General features: G+C 31.7%; 1 protein-coding gene across 1 annotated transcript in view; it reads right to left on the bottom strand.

Annotated features, from left to right (window-relative positions):
* The window catches only part of LOC143188304 (uncharacterized), a 36784-nt gene extending 27196 nt beyond the window's left edge, over positions 1-9588 (bottom strand). Inside the window, exons 1-2 of the mRNA XM_076392502.1 lie at positions 9492-9588; positions 8319-8555 (exon numbers count right to left, since the gene is read on the bottom strand). Coding sequence (XP_076248617.1) covers positions 8319-8555; positions 9492-9588 — 334 coding nt within the window. The remainder of the gene's footprint in view (positions 1-8318; positions 8556-9491) is intronic.
* Positions 9589-16525: the final 6937 nt, after the last annotated feature.

Below are 16525 nucleotides of genomic sequence, written 5' to 3'. Positions count from 1 at the left end.
TGTGCCTTCCAAACTTTAAATAGTAGATATAAATTACTTCTAATTTATTAAATAAAATATTTTTAGGTACGTACCCAGTAGGTACATGATACTTATTTCCATAGTATTTCCCCTATATGTCATTTGTCTTAAAAACTAGCAATAAACATGGATTTATTTGATTCTAAGAAGTATATACCTACTTATAGAAGCAGAACTTCTACTTGATATTACTATTTCTGTAATAACAATAAAATTTAATTAAAAACATTACATCTTCAAGTAATAGTGAATCTATTCTTCAAATCTTTACTACGATTTAAAAATCTACTTATTTATCAAATTGACTTATTGAGATTACTTTCAATGGATGTAAAAAGTCAAACTTAGCAACTACTATGCAGTCAATATTGATTCGAAAGATTCTTCTTGGATATAAATGTAACAGGATGCACACAGCAAATTGTCTTTATCATGAAACAATGACATTACGATTTTCTAAAGTAACTCGCAGTAAAACGAAATGGTAACAGCCATCGTGGTTCGTTTCTACGACAAACGAGATGTACGTAATTTCTGAAATTATATTTCTTCAGAAAATCACCGGTTACGATTAGTTTGACGCGTCCTCGTTTCGTCGCAAATAAACAAGCATACGAATTCGTAATCGCTCCGCAAAATTGCTCTGTTAGTTCTCTTCGAATAGCAGTCGCCACGTAATTTTCTGCTGGCCGCAACAGGAGGATTGCTACTTACGCACTTGTGCGTGAACTTGACTTTTCGAAGGTAAACTTCTCTCGCGTGGATAACGTAATCGCGCGTATGCCGTCATTTGAATTCGGTGAGAAGAAGAAAAATGAGCTATTCCATTGAAGCTATTACAGGCTCGTTGGAGGGATTCCATTGAAATGTAATTTCAAAGAGTACACAATTTTTTTTTAATTTCTTCACTCAGTCATTCTTTCTTCACTAATTCATTCGTTACTTTTTCCAATCCTATTTTGTTCAAGATACGATAAATAAAAAAGTATTATATTTATGTTTGCATTCAAAAAAGGAATTCTCGGAAATATTGTCTAATTTTTTATAGTGTTCTATTTTGAAATCGAAAAAGAACGTAACGTAGTCGATGATGCAGTTTCGTTCAAAGGTACTTGCTAAGAAAAGTTGATTTCGCATTCTCGTAGATGATGTTACACCTCTATAATTTTTATGCCAACTTTCACTTATTTTCCTTAAGTTTTCCCATCCGTAAAAGTGTTAATCATCGTTTCCACAGCTTTTACATGAACCATAAAAACAGTGAAACACTGGTATCTTCCACTTATCTATACTTTTTTAAATACCCTTGGTTAGGCGATGAAATCGTATCAGTAACATGAAGAAACTGAGTGAAAAAGCGTGCAAGATTTACTACAAAAGTGTAAAATATAATACCGATTATAAACACTAAATAATTTCAACTGTCATAGCTAAATAAGTTTTTCTAGTCTAATTAATAATCTGTTGTGGTATCCTACGAAATTTTACCATTTTTGCTGCTTATTCAATTACTCTGACATTTATCACCACTCGTATTATATATAGGTATCATACTTATTCTGCATTTTCATTATGTATGATACTTGGACCATTAAAAGAAGTTTATAAAATTTTGAGTAGTTTATAAAATAAAAGAAGAAGTTTATCAAATATTGAGCGTTGCTCTGAATTCGAGTAACCCCCTAACTTGGTATTTTGTCAGAGCCAGCAGGTCATTTACCAGCAGATGTCAAATGTGTTGATAAACGACCTAATATATTTTTGCGTTAGTTAAAATAGATAATATAGAGAGGAAAACAAGAGAGGCAGAGCTGTGCTCTCGACACAACGACAGTACGTTACTTGAGTTACACCAAAATCATCATTTCCTAATTATCAAAATTATAGATACATGTATATCAAAACTCGCGATTCGCAGAGGTAAGCATCAATTACGACAGTTCATTCAACCTCTCCATTTGACCAAATTCCATTCGATTTTTTAAAAGCCACCGCAATGCTCGTTTTTCGCTTTTTAGTATTTTGAACTCCAATACGCGTAATTAGTTCGTCTAGTGCACAATTTTGTCACTCAGTGCTCTACAGGACGATACACGTATGGTTCGGAGGCAGAAGTCTTCTACATATATGTAAGTCTCCTAACACTGAGCTATCTGAGGCCTCCTCCTCGTAGACTAATAGGTAATTAAGTCTTGTAACTATATTCCGCATCTCAAAAGAAGTATAATTGTAATCGTGACCCAATATCTCCGAAACGACACGATGAATTAAACTACCTGTACTCGTATATACATATATGTTTTTGAATTCGACCAGACTAATTTCTTCCCGAATCTTTCGACGAATCCCGAGGAAGGCATAAAGTGTTTAAACCTTTATTTATATTGTAACTATCCTTGGCAGCGAGGTCGAGACGTAACGATCGAAACAAACGGCTTCTTTTTTAGATATTAGTGTTAATTATGTTTTAGTACTAATTTTAGTCAATGTGATTGTGAAAAATATTTTTTAATAGTACTTGTCTGATTTTCAGATGAAATTTCTAATTTCGCTATTATAATAGGCACAATAATATATTTTGGAAATGTAACCTAATTTCAACTTAAACTTCTTAATGATTATTGTCTTAAACTTCTTTCCCGATTTTCCGAGAAATACTTTACACCGACATTTCGACTTTTCATTTTTAATACAATTTAAACACATCTAATGGCGCTCAATTTTTATAAAATAAGTTTATATAGTGAAAAATACATTTACTGAACAGGACTGTGTGTGTTTTACCGAGTTGAGGAAGATATGTTAATTTTAATAAATGTCTCCAAAAGCGTATATTTTTTAAGGTACTAAAATAGTTAATACCTGCTATTTAATAAACAGTTTTCTTATCCTTATTTCTTTCCAGAGACACGTTAAACATCAAAGTAAATATAAATGATTATTATTCATTAGAGGAACATCTTTCGAACACCCTCTGGTTAATGTGTTCATAAATTTCAATACACACACACAACTTTTGAGGACAACATTCCTTGATATGTTATCCTGTTACAATGCGGATAAACTTATTATTCAGTTTATATTTTATGGAATACCTTAAACATCGAAATGTTGTAAAGAACTTATAATGTCTATGATTGTATGCGGTATATGTATGTAAATGCCTGAGGAATTCGTGTTCTCGTAAAAGGTATGGCATCATAATCGTGACTATCCTTGCTTTAATAACGCCTTCAAAGTATGCGGGAATTGATGATTAATATTCTCTACCTTCAGCCTCGCTTCGAGGGATAGAAGTAGAAAATATATTAGCATTATCCATTTGCGTGACCACTAACTAGTTATACGACGCGGTCAATAAAAATTGAACTATTACAATCAACCAATTATGGTGTAAGCATTGTAAGTGCTTGAATGCTTTCTTGCATTTAAACTGAGCTAATTCGTATTCTAATCGATAGAACAGGATTGAAGGTGAATACTTAAATAATAAGTAAATTAATATCTAACATATAAAAACTTGTAAGTAGGTACTTATTAGTACTGATACTATTAAAAGTGACATGTATTACATGTTAAACGTATTTATCTACACTTATCGTAAATTTTAATACGTTTCTTAATGTTTACGTGAGCAATGTTAAATTCCTTATTTGATGATGATTGAAAAGTCAACCAGTATCTACTAACTTAATTTCTATAGTTTTTTTAAAGCAGGCATTAAAATTAATTTAAATCAGTTGTAAAATTGAAATTTATTTCATATTTAAAGTTAAATAATAGGTGTGACTCCTTAATCGAATAAAAAACAGTAAGACACATACAACTAGTTGGCTAATTATACTTATAACTGTGATGTAATGACGATATGATTCTTTGAAAGGAATCCGTAGTGAAATAAACGTCATAATTGTGTTGGTAACTTCAATTACAATTACCTTACTGTAAAAAATTCAAATTATTACTCCGTAAACTGATCTTAGACAGGAGTTCCTTACATGCCACAAGCACATAGCTAATTTTAAATTGCAAGCTTGTGTCGGAACAGCATTGTATACAAGATGTTCGACAACAGGTATCTGAAATATTAAAGGATGATCCTACATATGAAAATAGAATGAAAATCAAGATTCCTCAACAATTAATAACTTGGAAACGAAGTCTCAAACCCAATTTTGTTTACCTTCATTTCATGTTATTTTAGCATGCAAATTTATTCCTTAAAATTTCTGGCACTTCTCCAATATACTGTATTAAGAAACAAATTTTATACTATTTTATGAACACTCTGTACATTATAGTATTAATACATAGTTAGGCTTTAAACGAACATTAATATTCGCAAAATAACAAAACAATTTATCAGAAATAACAGCACCTAGAAGTTTCTACAAAATGTGACCGTAACCTACTAGTTAGTTGAAGAAGTCAAGAGAACTCGTTACGCGAAAATTAAGAAGAGGAAAACGTATGTAGGGCAAGCTCACATGTAACGTTTACTGCAAAACACGAAACGAGTTAATCCACCTTCTTATTTCGTCTTTTTTAAATCTACTGAAGGCGTTTCTGCTGAAAGTATGATGTAGTTAGTGGATTAAGAAATCCGAAAGTTACAAGTATTCTATCTGAGAATTCGGCGATACAGAAGCATACTGTAAAAGGCAATGAAGGCGTTCTTTTACTCTGGTCGTTCAATTTCGACGACCCAAAATCTCGACTTTATCGAAGGGAGCTTATAAAAGCGTCAACTGTAACTGTTCTTCCGAGTCATCACCAGAAACCCGTTCTTTTTCGAAGACATTGACGCAAAATGCTCCTCGTACGTAATCAGCGTCCATGCGTAATGGCGGATGAATACTGTTGCTGCTTCTAACGAGTAAGATACGAGCGCATCATGAGCAGTTACAGAGATAGGCACGTTTTTCCGATGCACGGATTGCAAAGAAGAATTTAGCAACGGTAAATGAACTGATGAGTTCCCGTATTTGTAACGGAACCACTTTCCGTAAGACACACTGTGTATTAATATGTAATTGCCCAACCAGCCTAGGCAGTTTGTGGCTTGCGGGTAATTAAATGGCATCTACTTTTCTTTTTACCTCGCGTTTCAGTTATTCGACGACCTGTTACGTTGATTCATTTCATTCTTGTTATAGGTACATACGAGTACAAGTATGTACGTACCCAGATACAAGTGCATCGGCAGGTAGAAGTCATTAAGTAAAAGTGTCTACATAAGATTGATCCTAAACGTTTCTAATCAGTTAGATTGTGAGTGTATCATTGAGCGTCTGGAATTTATTCTAAGGGTACAAAAGCGTAAACGTATAGAAGTAGAGCTATACAGAATACTTAAGAACTTTATTTCCAAATTATGAAAGCTTCTTGCAAATAAAAATACAAAAAGATGACAAATGTAAGTCCATAAATATGTCATTAGGAAACTATAAAAAAAGAATGAAGAAAATGTAATAAATTGTAACCTTAATGATAAAATGCATATACGGATAAGTCCACCATTAATTTACTTTGTTGTCTTTGACATTATCTATCATGAACCCCTGACTATAAAGTTGTGCAGAAAGGTCTAGATTTTTGTTTGTTTGGAATTCTAAAATAAAAATATCATTTACGAAGATCTTAATTACATAGAGCAACTTTATCAGAAAATATTAATGTTACAATAATTAGACAATCGCACAGTTGTACTGTTCTGCTAGTCATTATTAGAAGCTGTGTATAATTATTTTAAATACATCGATATTCTCTTTCAAGCAAAATACATAAGTATTTACGATATGTTAAAAGTAATCGAATTCGAATTTTATGAATAAATTCTACCTAGTTTTCATTTTTCTATAATTCCATAATTCCTATCTCTAATACTATATATTTAGATAGATTTTTTACAACAATCTATAAAAATATAATAAAGTATTATAAATATGTATAATATATGTGAATTCTCTTTGGTAATTGTAACAGTAATTTTGTTGAAGTTCATTTGAGTAGAAAATTAAATTTTTCAAAAAAGTGAATACTCCTTGCACAAAAGAAGTGATTAATATTTCGCAAAAGATTTAAAAGAAAGAATAGAAGCGGGACGTGAATGTTCAATTAATGATGTTCGTTTTTAGGATCCTGTACCGTTCTTTAATTTAAAGAATCTTCATAAGTTTATTGAACCTTTACAAAACATGATCGATCCGTTCTTAGCGTTTAGAAAAAGTGTAATTCTCATTGCTCGCGACAGTTTTGCTTGAATAAACTCGAAGAGCAATCAAATCATCTTTGGTATTGTGATTGAATTCAATGTTAATTCTGTAACTAGTCGGGTATTCAAGGTACATTATCTTTTAATTAATACGCCTTCCAGTATTTTCCTACTATCAAGAATTAAACAATCAATTTATTCATTACTAGATTTAATTGACATTTTGGATAAATTAGAATGTCGTATATTATAGACAAATCTGGACGTAAAACACAAAAGGACGATGTAATAATTATATTTTAAATAAACACCTACAAATTAGATTTAGGAGCAGCAACATTACCAACACTTATAATATTTATTGCAATGAAGATATTATAATTTTCATTAAATAAATTCGCAGATTAGTATTACAGATTGTCGTGCACAAATAAATAAATATTAATGGACAGTCCACTGCCAGGCATTTGAAAAGTTAGTTTTAGAAGATTTTAAACTTTTTTGCGACAACCTGTCATATCCAAAATTGTACGAAGAAATTTTCCAGTTTATACCATTATGTGGATTATTCTATTCTGCATATGTTCGATGTTTAACACACCTTAACTACATATTTGTTAAATAATTTCCTACCAACGTTCATTCTTTTGGACTCGTTGACTCATAAGGAAGGAAATAAATTTGATGTGGATCGGGAAGGACGAAATGGTAAACATATTCGAGGAATGCGCGTGACGTTGAAAAGGCCGCGGGCGCTCTTAGGAGGTAACAGGTTCAGAGTTAACGGTGTTATTCCCCCACTACGCTTCGCATTTCTTCTACTGTCGTCGGTCTCCTCGGTCAAGGACACTCAGAATCAGGTCACTTGCCTCTTAAAATTTTGTATTACTTGAGATGGACAACAGATTTTGCAAATGAATGTAATATAGTATTTTATTCTTGAAAATTTAACGATACTGTAAATTTAATTTACATTTATTTTCAGTTTTCAAGTAACTCACTTTTTCTTTATTTTGTGTCAAAAAGAAATGATTTAATCAACTTAAATTGTTTCACTAGGAATAATCGAAAAAGCTTTAATGGGTTTTATTTAATCAATTAACTGACTGTGTTAAATAGAATAATGTTATTTTTAGTCAGTACGTTTAACAGATAACGTGTACTTTGTTTGATTTATTGAGTATGCTTTGTTATTTTTTGATACTCTTTTTGCTTAAAATTATTTTCAGGATGAGTAGGAGTAAAATAAATTACCTTGAATTATGTTACAGTAGATTAGATGTTGAATAATTCATTATTTTACGATTATAATTTCTAATGATAGCTTTAAAGTTTAAACTTCTTTACTCTTTACACATCTGTTCTTTACAAAGTATTTTTAAAGTAAGTGATGAAATTATAGAATATTTATTTTGATAAAAGTAAAAAATCATATATATAGTAAAAACTATTATTGCTAAAATGAATATTACTGTATACTAATAATAATAAATTAATTTAACTCACAATATGAACAACAGAGTTAAACGATTTCTGTCTTTCATTTTGTCCTATTTGAAATTTTAATATTTCTAGAAATAATAAGAGTCACCTTTTTGTTTGAAATATCCCACACTAAAAATGTTAAGTTACATAAAACTAAACATCCTCCTGTTTCTCAAAACAATGATTCATAAACACCTAAAAGGTTTCATACAGGCGTGACCGGAAGCGCGCATAAGTTTCTCCGGAACGTTCAAACTTTCTCTTAAGCCCACATCCGCGAACATATTTATCTCCTCGTTGCACACGTACTTCGTCAACTTTTCCAGGAATTCTTTTGTCAAGGCGCGAACACAATTTAGTCAGAGTCTTTTACATACAATGTCCTCCCATTGCTATTGAAATCTTCAAGTATCCAATAAACCGTACACCGTCCGAGACAAAGATCGCAGGAAACGAAACAAAAATATCGCGGTTCATCAGACAAGAGGCTCGAACAAAGCATGAAAATGTGAATTCGAAAAGAGTATGTAACTTTTTCCTTTGTATTGACAAATAAAGCGTTTTATTGAAGTCTTTTGGAAAGAATATTTAAACTCACCACAGAATGGTACTCCTTCCGGTGTCCAAAAGCCATCGGCTTGACACTGTCGTCGCGCAGGCCCAAGAAGCTCGAAGCCACGCTCGCAAGAATACGTGGCTACGGTTCCTTCGGGCAGTACTGTGTCCTTAAGAAGGGCATCTTCTTCATCTATGACGTCCTCGGCACCTGTTCCCGTAAAGCGGACGCTACTGTGTGCAGGTGCCCCAGGGTAACCGCATCCAGCACCACTGCAGCCTGCAATCCGATATAGACGCCGTCATTATCAAATAGCCACCTTGCTTATCATGTCTTAATGCGCTAACCATAGTGATAGACACCGAGACGTGTTAAATCACTGTTAACATGCATCAGCCTGGAAACACTTTGAATAGAGTTTGAATCTGTTGTTAACGATACAAACTGTTTAGTTTATGTAGTATTCCGATGAAAGATTAACGTTTATACCGTTACAAAATCTTATTCAGATTTTTAAATTAATGTTGTTAGGATAGACTTTTGTCATATCAGATCTATAAGAGAGCGTAATGAACAGAAATCTCTGAATACGATCTTCATTACGATTAATCTAATGAAATTGGCCATGACGTCCAACGCACACACTTTTTAAGCTGTAACAGCAACCGCGTGCAAAAATCCTTAAAGATAGGATTACACAAAATTGCCAAGTTAACAATAAGACTAAGCAAAATATTTAAAATTAGAAAGGATTAAAAAAATGATTTAAGCGATGAAAAGTTTATAAAATAACGTATCAATAGTTCATTACTAGTGAATCCTTAGTATACCAAAGTTGGTTTACTCAGGAACTTACATATTTAGTATTTGTCCAACACGATTGATTTGAAACTTTTAAATTTTTAACTCTCAAATTTTTGAATGTTTAATTCTTGAATTTATAAATTCTCAAAGTTTTTTTTATACATAGTATTTTCTCCAATTTTTTGAATTCCATTTCTTGAAAAATCTGAAAACATTTAAACTCTGGGAGACTCTACCTGTGTATGATAGAAGATAAGGGATAATCGCTACCATAATAAAAGAGACACTGACAACATCTGGTAATCTCACACTTTAATATAAACAGAAAAGTAACTACAATAACGTTGAAGCAGATAAAAGACTATTTTCTCACGTTTTACAATTTTGATTCATCTAACATGTATGATATACGAAACTGTAATGATAATGCCGAGCAATACTGAGAATCACAAAGGAAATGTTCGAAGTCAAGGGAGGCTACCGTCACTCGATTCAATTTCGCTTGCATCTTGATGCGCTCGGGTAATTATCTTCACCTAACCGGAGCGTATGCATTAATGCAGATTACGATCGTACCTCGATCCTTCATGACTAATTACACGAATAACGCAACGTTTTATTGCTCACTTGGCAATCGCTGTGCGCGATTTCAGTGGCTCGCCAGGAGCGTGGCTCTGGGTGTTACACTCTTTGAAAAAGACATGCAACTCACATCATCACGCACGAAATGCATTATAGTCATTGGCGAAGCGGGACGTTGCCTCATCGGGCGTTGAAGTTTTCAAGCCGGTGATTTCAACGACCGATGGAGAGACTCGTCACCTCCGTAAATGCGTGAGTGCAAGCATTCGAATCACCCATTGAATCTTTCTTATTTTCGCTCCTTTGTTTCAGCTTTTACGCAATTCGAATCGATAATTGTCGTTATTGTATAGACATTGCATTGTAACTACTGCATGTGTTGTAAAGCTGTTACTTTCTTAACCATCATGTCATCCTTAATAACTGTTTTGATATCCCTTTATAAAAAGGTATAACTTCACAGTTTATCGATACAATATTGCTGTATGTAAATTAGATACTATATTTATATTTTTTCTTTTGTTTTTTGACCCTTGTTTTTTTTTAATATATTTACGAATTTATAGGGCAAGTGTGCAATTTTATCACTGGCTGCCTAGAATTTACACAGACATTTTATAAATGTTAAGGCATTTTATTTAAGTATATGTACGGAGATTTTATGATATTGTACTTTGTTTTAGTAAATGGCTTTTTGTAAACGAGTATAAAAATTATTATTTATTTGAAAATATTTTTGATATATTTTTATATATATCATTTTGTAGGATTTCCTGATTTAAATTAATAAATAGTTTAATATTTTTCTCAAAATATTATAATTTGTAGGGGTATCTAGCATGGCATTTTTTGTTTGTGTTTTTAAACGTTTGACAAAAAGTTATACGATTTAACTTTTAGTTTCGTTATTACTGTAAAATAGAATTTAGTAAAATAAAGAAAGTAGTATAGTTAACTCGTAAAGTAATTGAAGTAGGTATAATTATTTGCTGTTTCTTCAATTGTTTCCTCATTTAATACCCAATTTAATTTATTAAAAAAAAAAATACAAAATATAGTAACAAAATATACAATATACAGATAAGTATTTAGTACTATGAATATATAAATATTTAATTGTAAATATGTCAAAAGTCGAAAAGAAGAATGCTGTTACTGTTCTCTGTCGATATATTAATTTTTTGAACAACCTAAAGTTATCGTATACTATTTCCATTTTCCTGTATTCAACTTGACTTTATAATTAGGAAAAGACTCGAATCAACAGTTATTCTAATCCATGTTAAACGTGTTACAATCTATAGAAGATAACTCATCCATTATACTAAAAGAATCCCACGTAATACCATTATATCATTCCCTACAGGAAAATACCGAACGTTCTAAATGAAGCCAGTACCTGCTAAGTTTCCTATCAGACATAAAACCAGCTCGGCACTGTCACGAGAATCTCTCTGTTATTTGGGATATCATCGTTATGCGCTTTGATAAATTAATGACAGACTGCTACCGCCCTTATGACTCGATCACGAACCAAAGTGTAGATTTTATCATGAACGTCACGAGCCGGTAAATCAATAATCTTTGGTAACTACCAGTCAGGCAGGAGGGGCAGATAAGCGGCAGAAAACGCCACGAGCCCGTAACGGAAACGATAATGCAAGCAGCTCACATCCTGCGGCTATCGCGCAATCACCTAGGAAGTCATCGACTATGCGAGCACGCGTTACCGTTCGTGTGTGCCAACTCGAATGATGTCCGAGGGGAAGTAAAAACCAACTGGCCACGTGAAATTTCACTTGTGTTTTACGTAAGACAACTATTTATCTTCTCTTTCGTTCTCGTTGCTTCCATATTGTATCCACTAACAGACGACCAGGTTGCAGAGGTTTCTGGCAATCATTGGCGACATCCGTTGCTTTCTAGCATGATTCGCAAGCCGACCGAGCAGCGTGATTTGTGTAAAGTAGTACGATAGTTGAACGATTTCTACTATTTGTTTCTTTTACGCGACGTTCCAAGCGTTACAGCGTATTCTTTTGTCGGAAGATTCTTCCACTAGTGACCGTTTCAGATGATTTAAGTAGGTGGACAAATTTATTCAATGTATTTTAATGAATGTTTATCATCTAATTTTTCAGATAATATCTACACTGAATTTATAGGTGAATATAGCATTGTATATTTCTTTAATAATCAAGACGATCTTAATGACATTAGATTTTATAAAATGTTTGTTTGAAATATTTTATTAGGGGACCACACCAGATCAATAATATTGTCAATAATTTTGTGTTCAGTCTATAGGTACTGAAGAAATAAAGATTGAATATTGATACAATTTCGATATTTTGTATTTCAAGCGTTTAAATTAAAGCAGATTAATATAATTATTGTCAGACTGAATTGATAATGTTATTGTCAATAATTGATTTTTGCACCTACTGATTTTGTATTACACCAAAAATAGTAATATTGTTTATTTGTCCACCTAGAGCATTGACCAATGTAAAACGAAAGGATTCATTACGTGATTATGGGACTTATTCGAATGAAAGTTTCTGCAATTCGATTCACGTTGACAGTAGAGTGAGAGTGTGTATACAAGATGAAGTGGAGAGTTCACTTACAGAGATTTGAACGTTTTCATATAGTAAGAAGCGAAGGGACAACAAATATTTGATTTGAATTTTCAAATTAAATTTTAAGTTAATTTTTTACACCACTAAGAGATCTGAAGAGTCTCTCATATATTTACATGTAGATAAGTACTTCTTTAAGTGAAATTTATTTTTAACTATAGTAACTTACTATAGTAACTATAGTAACGTAGTAACTATTAAAAGATAATCAAATAGGTGAAATATTCAATAAAATTAAATGTAGTATCAAAATCTTTTGCAAAATATTTAATGTAAATTCAAGCGGAATTTCTAAAAAGTGTATAACTTCTAATACAGTCACATGGTACAATAAATCTATGATATACAAATATACAAATATTCAATTTTCTTTACAATTTCAAAATAATAAATCATGTTTCTTATAAGTACCCGTACATTATAATTTTGCTGTCAATTTATATCTTCGCAGCATAGTTTACTACTTATTTATTATCAAAAGTATCAAGAGTTTATAAAATTTTTAAGGACTTAAATTCGTTTTCTTCTATTGCAGAAAACGATTCGAAATAATTATGAAACATTGTAAAGCAACTTTGAATGTTTGCTTCAAAATAGTACTTTAAAAGAAACACACGTTAATTCAGTGGATATAATATTGATATATGTACGGATCAATTAAAAAACAAATTGCCTATGAAAAGTTGTATGAGGCTGATATCTATAGCTATGTAGATGTTTCATTGTTAGAAAGAGGTAATCAAGAATCATAGCATTTGAAAGTGGTTTGCACTTCAATGGAAATCTGGTATGTAGGTTTATTGCAGGATATCAATTACCGAAGATACATGAAAAGAACGAAAAAGGGCATCACGGACAATAAAATTTATAGACGACGGATTTTTGCGAGTCTCGAAGCCAAGACAATGAGGACAATTCATTTAAAACACAATGAAAAGTAGCACGTACCATATATTACAGCACAAACACGAGTACGTTTAAAATATAAGCAGAAATACAACTAGGTAACACAAATGCAGAATTCAGAAAAGTATTATAGAATAAGGTGTTTGTAGAATCTGATATATACATGCTTGGAAACATACTGCAATAATACTTACACATACTATACCCACACTACAGGTAAAAGCAATTGTTTTAATGCAGTTAAAGAGCTTTAATTATAGATTCTTACATAAAAGATACTTTCATAGAGGCAATTCTTCTCTTTAACGCTTTGACTACTGCAACATCCATGTATAAATCATAGTCATATGCACGTAATCATTAACAATGTTAATTTATACATAGATACATGAATGACGTTAATAAGCAAATCACTATAAACTAATAAAAAAATTAATTAGAAAAAAATATTTGATATTAGTTTCGTGTTAGAAATTATTTATTCTTCGAGTGTTGTGCATAGCAATAAATATCTGCCTTATTGTTAGTATCAATATTGTTTCATCAGAGACTAATTTATTTTACGACAAATTTGGTAGTGTCTGATCCTGGGATTAGTTGTGCAACCTATGCTATTACTATGTATCGTTTAGAAAATTCATTTGCTCATATGCGATAAAAGTCGAAAAAGTACGTATACCAAAATATACCTTATATTAAACTGCTTTATGGTCGTAATTTATAAATCATGTTTCCTGCGTTATGTCACTTTTATCGTATTTGAGCTATATGTATGTAAGTGTATCCTAGGCTTGGTTAAGAACCATAGACACCATAGTTGCGGCTTTAAAGGCAAGCTTAAACCTGATCGATTTATTCATAACTTATTCTTCCTAATTAACTATCAAGCTGTCGGGACGACATTCCTTAAGGAATTACTAACCAAACGGTTTCGAATAGAAATGACATCCTGCGTAACGGTTCTCACTATGTGATTAACATATTTATCGGCCACTTTGTCTGCTCTTCCTCTTTATCACTACCAAAAGAACTAAAGTTCCTAACTATGTATATGTGTATGTTTTTGAATTAGAATCGTGTATATGAAGCGCATTGGAGGATTTATACGTATCTTATCGGCAGCTCATATAAAATAACAGTGAAATAAGGCAGTGCTTTTGTATAAAAATTTCCAGAGAGGTACATCTTTAACTCTGTTTCGTTAATCTCTCCGTATTCGTTGTAGTGTCTTTTATGTACGCCAGCTAGTATTTAACAATTTATAGTGTTATTCTAATATCAACTACACATATGTTTTAGCTTCATATATTATTTTCTTGTGGTTGATACACTACTTGTAGACAGTCGTGTAAACTAGGATTAAGTTAATTTTATATAAAAACAGTGAACATAATAAAAATAATCTTTTTTATTTTATTAAACAAATTATTTCTGAACAAGTTCCGATGTATAATTATTGTGTGCATAAAATTATTTGTAACAAAAGCAGTAAACATCGAATTTATAGTAACACTCGGCTAATAAGCTGGTATTAACTGAACCATTATGTTTTAATGTTTCCTATATACTTGCGTATTTATAGACATTTCTGACCATAATAGCACCAATGTTACTAATATTTATCATGTAGCATTGTAAATATACATAAATAAATAAATTACACTCTTATAGTCAGACTAAGAAAAACCGATGTTATATATTACTAATTTTCCTCCTTATAAGTTTAGAAATAAGTATGTTTTGTAAATTAATTAATTAGTGCCTTCCTAATGATTGTTTTATGTTTCAGAAGATTTTGCAGTTTATATGAAATTGGAATATATTTTCGGTAAAACAAAGTCGACTAAATTATTAATTTTCTTTGAAATATTCGTATAAAAATATAGTTTCAATTTCTATGAATGTAAATTTATCATCAAAACTTCAAAATTATATTAAACATTTGTTTTCAATGGTTCAAAAGTTTAAACGACTCTCTAAAACTCTGATTTATATTCTGCTACGTCTGTACATACATAAATATCTATTTATAGTATTTTCCAACTGTGAAATAACTGTTTTGACTGAACAAACAAAGAAGACAAAAGTGAAACCGTGACTTATAAATTAAGCATTGATGCAATCAGTATTTACCAATGTAAGCAAGATTACAGCATAAACCTCAACCTTTATTTAGAATTCGTTAAATTCAATTTAGTTTTAAAAGTAAGTTTGTTAAACAGCCTTCAAGCGTACATTATTTACTGATAATATTCAAAATATTTTGATTTCCATTACACCATCTGATCAATACTTGGTAACTTTGGTAATTTGAAAAATTTGGTAACTTTTGTCTTCACGCATTTAGCAATATTGAAAATACTCAAAGGACAACAAATATTGAGAAACTGTAACTTAAATTTTGAAGAATCTGATGAAATTCAGTTTACTGATATCAGTAATATTTGAACAAAATAAATATTGTTATTAAGCCTCTAATTTAAACCAATTATAAGATTATGCAAATAACTGAAATTGTTTACTAATGTAATATGAATTTCTAAATATTGACAATGTAACAATCTATTTTATCACAATATCAATAACAGTGACAACAAATATTGATTGTTTGGGAGAACTTTAAAAATAGTTCTAACATGTCATTAAACAGCTCTCAATTCAGTGTCATACCAGTGCGCCATTAAAATGATTTTGGCAACCAACAGCTAAAAATATTAAGTACCTAACAGACATTCAGTACACATTTGCTGACCAAGACATAGTTGATTAATAATTAATGAAAAACCCTAGTACAATATACCGGATGTAGAAACCCGTTACAACAAAAACCTAGCTGATAATTTATTCAGACCGATACTTCTTTCCAGCAACCGACACCCATAATACGATTCGTTTCCACATTTTTTTCTTTGCCAGCGTACATGTTTATTATTTTTAGTGTGTTCAGTGGTGGGTAAGCGACCTCCTTCGGCGAAGGTCCGTGCATGCACGCTGAGGTTTATCGAGCACCTTGTTTTCCACAAAAGTTACTTGCTAGCGGTTCGTTGCATCTGCCTAATGTAGGTTGCTGACTTGAATCGTCGTAATTGTCAGTCCGCAAACGGGGGCAGAGCCTGAACTTGCATTAAAGCTTCAAATGCAACAGCCTCGTGAATGATTGTTTTTCGTTCGCAATTTATAATCGCGAACTTGTGACTGAGTGGCGTCAATTAGCCCAAATATTGTAAGAACTATCTACTACGCATTATTTTCTTATGACTCATGCTCTATAAAAAGCCTGACTAAGCACAAAATGATATAGACATCAAATATTAT

Source organism: Calliopsis andreniformis, chromosome 2 (assembly GCF_051401765.1).
Source record: "Calliopsis andreniformis isolate RMS-2024a chromosome 2, iyCalAndr_principal, whole genome shotgun sequence".
Classification (NCBI taxonomy): domain Eukaryota; kingdom Metazoa; phylum Arthropoda; class Insecta; order Hymenoptera; family Andrenidae; genus Calliopsis; species Calliopsis andreniformis.
The sequence above is the reverse complement of the archived record's forward strand: the minus strand, read 5'-3'. Positions and strand labels throughout refer to the sequence as shown.